The sequence below is a fragment of the Liolophura sinensis genome, chromosome 5 (assembly GCF_032854445.1).
Source record: "Liolophura sinensis isolate JHLJ2023 chromosome 5, CUHK_Ljap_v2, whole genome shotgun sequence".
Taxonomy (NCBI): domain Eukaryota; kingdom Metazoa; phylum Mollusca; class Polyplacophora; order Chitonida; family Chitonidae; genus Liolophura; species Liolophura sinensis.
The window spans coordinates 19221804-19229849 of record NC_088299.1 but is presented as its reverse complement, the minus strand read 5'-3'; the positions used below and the strand labels follow the sequence as shown (position 1 = coordinate 19229849).

General features: G+C 40.1%; 1 protein-coding gene across 1 annotated transcript; it reads right to left on the bottom strand.

The window, feature by feature from the left end:
- Window positions 1-233: 233 nt before the first annotated feature.
- On the bottom strand, window positions 234-1364 carry LOC135465536 (carbohydrate sulfotransferase 11-like). The gene has a single exon (XM_064742773.1). It carries the CDS (start codon window positions 1362-1364, stop codon window positions 234-236), a length of 1131 nt encoding a protein of 376 aa, XP_064598843.1.
- Between the last annotated feature and the right edge of the window lie 6682 nt (window positions 1365-8046).

Below are 8046 nucleotides of genomic sequence, written 5' to 3'. Positions count from 1 at the left end.
TTTATGAGAAACAATCAGACGACACCTATAGGACACAGGTCATAAACAGTTATGACGACATCTGGCGATGGATGGGTAAAAGTAACCACAAATGTACAAATGAGAACAGAAAAATCATAGATCCTTAAACCGCTATTATGGTGCAAAATGTGTCGTATCGACTCGTCGAAAGTGACCAGTGGAATAAAAATGAGATTAGCTCCTAGGCATCGCATTTGGTTGATGAATTAGGTCTAACCATTATTAAACAGTTCTGTTGGCTCTTTGTCGTAGTCAAAAAGGTCAAAATCGTAACGAAACGCATTCTGGATTCCACGTTTGACGCTTAACGGAACCAATGAATAGGCGTCTACCAGAACTTGGTGCCTCTGTTGTTTCGTCTGCTCAGATGTTGGTTTATTTTTATCGTAAGATGACAAAAACGCTTCAACTATGTCAGCCATGTTTGCTGTTTTTAGATCGAGGCTCAACCAAGGAGCTTCTGTGTCGACCATCATGTAGCCCTGTGTTTGTAAACTGTACCAAACCCGATGTAGAGCCTCTTCGTCTGCCACACATGATGAGTTTTGAATAAACCAACCAAATGACCAAACTGTCGTGTTTATGGAATTCCTGACAGAACTCGCAGGCTGCAGGCTACTTAACATTAATTTATCTAAACCCAGCTGCTGAAATATGTAGTTCGTATCGTTGAGGAAGGATTCCTGTTTACCGATGTAATCATACTTCATGCGGCACACGTCGCACAATGACGTCACCGGGGCCCAATGGTCGTCACATATCGAAGCGGTCACGTGCCCCGTTTCTTCCACGTTGATGACGTAACGCAAGAACTCTTCAAACGTGACGTCATGTCCGCATTCTAAACTTTCAGGTGACGGATCCGGGCGCAATTGCTGAACAATAGCAATACCAATAAATTTCCAGAAGGAAGGTAAAAATATTTTGTCAATATACGCGGAGAACAGGCGAGTGTAAGGGTCCCTTGTAAACACTACAGCTCGACTGGACCTGGGGAAAGAGAATCCGTCCTCTGAGTGCCTTAGAAGAGATAACCATGGTAGTCTGACTCGGTGTATTTCGTCCTTGTTCAAATTTAATAACCCTGTTGTGAACTTGTCCTCGCTCAAGTTCTCATTCTGCAGCAAACGCATTACAGTTTTCCAAAACGTAGAGCCAATTTTCGGAACAAAACAAACGCTAAATTTGTAACGTTTGCTGATCAGAGTATGTTTTGACATTAGCCACACTGTTTTGGTTCCATTGTTGGGACACCTGTTCTTAATGGACAGGTACCGGGACAGCATCTGGGTGTCGGTCTGTGTGTCCGGGGGTCGGGGATGATCGGAACTCTGAGCGAACATGCTGTATAACTGAGCAGAATGGTAATCGTGTAAGCCAGGTGAGTTCTCCTGAAACAGCAGAGAATTAAGGTGTGTTACGATACAATGTGAGCGATTATTGTACAGATAACTTGTATTCGAGACGGTATTGGGTTTTTAAGTAAAGAATTTTATGGCCCGAACACATTGTGAAAAGAAACCCTGGTAGAAACCATGACATTCTTTTGTTGGGGATCCATCATGGCCGCGAGTACAAGTTATCTTTATAAACCCTTAGAGATCTACAGAAAAGGGAAAAAGACTGACAAAAAGCATCCATGAAATAGTAGGATTTTCCATAGTGGTGGAATAAGAGAATTTTCAAAATAGATCTCTAACAAAAGGATTTCATGGCCTAGCGCACATAGGGAGAGACCATGACAATCTTTGGTTTGAGAACCATAGGCCTACACGGCCGCGAGTGAAAGTCATGTTGATGTAAGGGCACATTGCCTTATTGCATTCTTTATTATTTGGGTATGACAAAAATCAAAAAGGATTTACATATGTATTAATGAAAATGTCGGATTTATTCTAGTGTTGGAAGAAGATTTTTCGAAGTGGGCAAATGATTCTATAGCAATCTAAAGCGAAGACATTGTATTTCCGCCGTGAGAACAAGGAAATGTACAAAGGGAGGCAAATCTGTAGCCTAAATTGTTCCATGCTTCATCGTGTAGATTCAACTCTATTGCAGTGTATATAGATTCACACCTTACCCTGGTAGACTGAGGTAAACAAGTGCAAACTGTCTCTTCACCAGGTTGACGTCTTTCTGTAAGGTAAATAAATTAGAAAGGTGTTTGGTTTATTTATTCATTTATTTGACTGGTTTATAGAGGATATTTGGACAGTAGATAGCCTGTGGAAAAACCATCTTTAATCAACTACTTTATGATCATTCTAAAAAGTTTTAATGAATTTTCAGGCGATAAGAAAAAAAAAAAAGATCTTTTGAAAAATATGAAGTGAAAACCCACCTAATTTTGTTACATTTATTCTGACCAAGAAATGGCAATGAAATGCATTGCTTATAAAAACGTAGCGAAAAAAGCTATTAATAGAAATTCTGGACACAGTTCTGTATTGTGTTTTATTTGCAGTACATATCACCTTTACGTTTTACGTACTTCAAACTTCCTGTGATATATTTGATTGGATCTTTTTGTTATTTGATTGTTGCCTAACGACATACTCACGAATGTTTCCTTAATACGACTGTGGCCAGTGTTATACTGGAGGAAACTAGGGGTGCCCATGGTACATCAATGACCTTTGATATGTTGTACTGACAAACGTTCTTTCCCACGTTCAATTTACAGACTTTGAAACCATTTGAAACCATACATAGGTCGAAGACACGTGGCTATCAACGAATAAACTACAACTGACAGTTTATTTATTTATTTATTTGACAGGCGTTTCACACCGTAGGGGCCTACGTGAGAATACGTCTTATCACTGAATATGACTGGTATGAACTCACGTATGGATTTAAGATGAATGGACAAAGCCACAAAATATCCCGATACTCAACTTAAATTCATAATAAATATCCGAATAAATCATGACTGATCTTGGATTTCGGTTCCTCAGTGGAGTAGACTTGATACAGACATATTGGAGGGTTTTCTTTATCAATCAAATTGGTGACGATCTGACCATCTGAGACATTTTTTTTTATAATTTTTTGTTACTAAATCTGACATATTTAATGTTTCACCTACTATTGATGTGCACCCCTTTTTCTGTGTTCTCTGAACCTCAAGAGAACACGTATACGGAACACCCAGATGTCAGTTTATATCACAAACCACTGACCGTGCCCAGAAACGAGAATATTAACATGTTGGCTCTATTACTTTCCGGCGTCAGTGTGACATCTGTCAGCTAGTAAGATTCCCAAAATAAACATCGTCGCACGACTTTCAACTTGTATTCGCTGCATTATTGATAGCTCTTACTGCGGATGCGGATTTTTATTTGCTATAACCACTTTTTCACGGCTAGTTCAAATCGATAAAGCTCGACCCAGGTGACAATAATGTACAATAATTTGAAATGGTGTATATGTGACTGATACGCAGTTAATCCTTGCCAGCGTGCTTATATTACTGTGAAGCTATTTGTACAAAAAAGCATACATCCGGGGCTCTTAAAGTATTTTGGACACTTTTGCAGATTTACAAAAAGCTCTCAGTTTCCAGAAGAAAAAAATAATGATACACATAGACGGACACAGCAGACAACTGGTAATTCAATATAAAACTGTCTAATAGTTTTTGTTGGTCAAACAAGCGGCATTGGGACCCCAAACATGTAAGCACAAGCGGCAATGGGACCCCAAGCATGTAAGTACAAGCAGCATTAGGATCCCAAGAATGTAAGCACAAGCGGCATTTGGACCCCAAACATATAAGCAAATGCAATGCCGATTGGATTGCGGCTTAACAACCAGCTAATGCTGCTTGATGATGTGAATGCAAGCTAAGAAATAAACTGATGTTCATTAGATGGACAATTAGTTCAATGTAACGTCTCCTTTCCTTTTTAAGTCCAGTGTATCGAGATATTTCGTTTCTTACCTTGATTACCTTACCGTCTTTTACATGTTTAATAAGAACTGCAATAATGTTAAAGTGAACATAAACTATGAGACCAAGTCGATGCCATTCGCAACGCCACACAAAACAGTTCCTAAAACTATTTTAATTGTGTTTGTTTAGAATTTATTATGGACTATCAAACGCATTTAAAATAAGATAATGTATGATATATCTTTCGGACCACACCAAATGATGTCACATCACTTTCGTCATAAGAACATATCTTATTTTTCTATAGAACATTTTGAAAATAGTCATTTTTTGTGAAATCATTCATGTGATAATTCCCTAAGGATACTTCTAATAAACCTTGATGAATTTTAGGCTCTGAAGATATTGTAATCCTTTGGAAAATAGAATCCCCAAAAGCGGCAGTAGGAAATAGTTACTTTTGTGCAATAGAAAAAGAAAAATACTAATGTAAAGTATTTCCGGACACAGATCTCTATTGTCTGTCTTTGTGGCGCATGTCTGGTAGGTATTCACGGTTATATAAGTATGCATGTAATATTTTAGAGTGTTATTTGACGTTTAGTATCTTGACTCCGGTTTACAAAAATTATAGGTGAATTAGAAATGTTTACGTCAGCGATCAGAGGCATCTCGAAATTTTAATTCCTTTTAAATTAATTAGGTAAAGTCCATCATTATAGCAGGTCACTTTTCGTCCATCACGACTTCGCTATCAGCTGCTATCAGACGTTTTCACCAGCAGATATAACCCCTTAGGTTCGTGAGACACTTTATCGGTCTGATAGCACCCTTCACATCAGAGTGGGTGTCCCATCGCCATGCTCTAAAAATGTGATCACATATTGTACATGACTGGATGTGACGAACCATTACAGTCAACCGTTGGATTTAAGTAACACATCAACGCGGTGTATCAAATGGAATGACAGCATTGCTGAGATTTGGCTATTAAACAAGACAGGCCTCCCCACTCACACCGTTTCGGTGACGAGAAGGACCTCGCCTATTTCCACATTTGGTGATGCTGATGTGAATAACATGAGCAATAATGTCTTCGTTACAAGTGTTTAAACCGATACATTTGCTTTGTCAGGATCACTCAATAAAATGATTTCATTTAAGTTTCTAAATTTGTTTCAGTAATATATCGAGCCCTAAACATGTTCCTTAATTTTGTGTAATTCCCTTTCAACCCAGGTTTCGTTGGCAATATGTGCAGGGATCACTTTTTTCGCCTTCACATTATACATTTCAAGGTGAGATTTCAGGCCTTAGATTACACATTTCAGGGTGACATTTCAGGCCTTACATTACTCATTTCAAGATGACATTACAGGCGTCATATTACACATTTCAAGGTGACATTTCAGACGTCACATTACACATTTCAAGGTTACATTTCAGGCGTCACATTGATTATGAACCTACAGCTAATTTATGACTAAGAGACCAAAGGTCATACTACATGGGTATGGCATCATACCTTTATGATTGGCTTTAGGCTAACGTGTCGTTTAGTAAGGCCTTGCAGAAGACAGGAAAAGTATTGCATTACACATAACGCATGTCATCCGCAATTACAGATGTGAGGACATGCGTTTTACCAGGGCCACATGACTATCATCAGAGACATGAAATTATCCCCTTAAACAAGCAGGATCACAAATCAAGCGTGACAAGGCAACACACGTGTAGTTGGCGTGACACGTATACATATATTTCTAAAAGGGTGAGATATCGAGCGTTATATTATACCCTTATGCGCTTTTGGGTCAAATGGCAGACGTGACAATGTAACATACGAGTGACAGAGAAGACGTGACAAAATATGCTTTTGAGTCAAATGGCTGACATGACAATGTAGCATACGAGTAAAATAACATAGGCCTACTAGACACAATGCACTTCTGAATCATTTCTTTAACGCCGCACCAAAGAACTGTTTATTTATACGACGGCGGTCAGTTTTATATGTGTGGAGGAAACCACCGGTCTTTGTCTTATACCCGACAAACCTCCTGACTAAACTACGTAGCAGAATTACCACGAGAGTTAAATTCAAACACGCAACCTCACTGGTCAACCCCCATGATACTCTCAGGTAAACGAAGCTTTTACCCTAAGCCACCGTGACAACAATGTATATATCTGCCATATGTCAATTAGTCATATTGGCATATCGTAATTATTACCTGTGATATTACTCCTCTCACGTGACAGGTACACAATGGTGGCTACCAGGAACGTGACCATAGCCCCCAGAAGTTTGACGGCCCTGATGGTTCTCATGATATCGGCTGGGTTAATCGTCAGGGAGAGGCTGACTGCAGGTCCACTGTGGACAGACTTGGTAATAGGGGAGGGAAATAGGATACACGGGCACCAGCTATGACACCCAGCGCGTAACGCCCCTCATGCTGTTTGCCATGTGGAAGCTGGTCCAACAAACCATAACAATAGGTATGCACCTGAATGAATGTATCCTTTTAAATTAAGCCCAGTTTAACTCATATGATGAAGAATTGTATCCCCAGCTGAATGGGTCAATTCAATCGACCTGTTTACAACACGCTGTCTCAACGCCAGTTTTTTTTTCCATCACCCCACAAATTTAACATGTCCCAAGCGTTTGGCCGTATAAAACGTCACTAGACACGGTGTAAAGGAGTCGTCATAGCAGAGGTACGTGGCTTTACTCTGTTAGGTGAAGTCCAGAATGCACAACGTAATCAAGCCTATTAAATCATCTAGAACGTTATGTCATCACAAGGCATCTTAACTGAATGAAGTCGTTATTAAAATTCATCACGAGCCGGAACAGTGCGTGGCCGATAGGCCTACATACAGGTGCAGTGCGCGAGGGCCTCCACGCGCCCCACCGCTATACTTTGGATGTTGTATGAATATTAACAGAGATAACGTATGCATATTGTCACCAACGTACCCGTTATAATCAATACATATGCTCATCTCTATTCTGTATTCCAAGCCTTGTATAATACCTTAGATGTATCAGAAGCGCACGGAATGTACCCCTTGCATAGTAGCACACCCAGAGATATTCTTAATATTTTTTGAAAATAGCCGATAGGCTAAACGGCTTCTCCCCTCCCACTGAAAGCAAATATTGACTTTAGTTTGTAACATACTGGCATCTGCCGTGACTGATGGTAAGTAGCTTAGGCCTATTTGTATTGTATACATGGTAATGTGTCAAGATACGAAGGCATATGTGCATGAATGGGCAATTTTTATTGGAGGTAACATTACAACGGCATAGGACACATGGGGCTGGGGTGAGGGGGGGGGGGGGGGGGAGGGTGTCAACTCAGTCCGAGCCTATAGTACAGTGAACCATCGAGTTTTCCGGCTATCCACATTCCGGTGTATTTCATGCCTTACCCGCTATGCAGGACACGTACACGAGGCGTGGGTTCAAACCCTGTCGGTATTAGACAGAGAATTTGTAGATTCCCCAATCTCTGTGGAACCTCAAGCTATCTTAGCCCTGTGTGTGGTATTATATATGCTAGATTTAATTGGCAGTAGCCCGCTAAATGTCTTACAAATGTTCAGAACAGATAGAATGATCCGATATATATTGCATACCGTGTATTCATATGATCTAAACCGTACAGAGCCAATGTTCTAACAGAAGCAATGCCCATTTACCACTGGTTCCCATGACAACACACTTGAACTTTTCAGCACAACGTTCTTTCATAAAGCCGTTGGCTTTAAATCATTCAAATTCGAAAGCTCAAAATCTCGGTGTCTAATTCTAAACCAGCAACTTATTCCCTCTTAATTCTGCTTAAGAAACGATGATATAGGGTGTGTGGAAGTTGCTGCTATGTATAAACATTTACATGAACAGTTGGAATAAAACGTTAACCGAGGTAAACTGACAAGAGGCCGTATTTCACCGTTTGCATGTGACCATTTTCCAGCTATCATCCTGTCGTCGCTGCTCTGGATTTACATTCTCTATGCTGTAACCGTATCTCACCGTTTACTTGTGACCATTTTCCAGCTATCACTCTGACGTCGCTGCTCTGGATTTACATTCTGTATGCTGTAGCCGT

What these genes read in the sequence shown, in the direction of transcription:
- LOC135465536 (XM_064742773.1), bottom strand. Translation starts at nt 1,364, where the DNA reads ATGTTCGCTCAGAGTTCCGATCATCCCCGACCCCCGGACACACAGACC.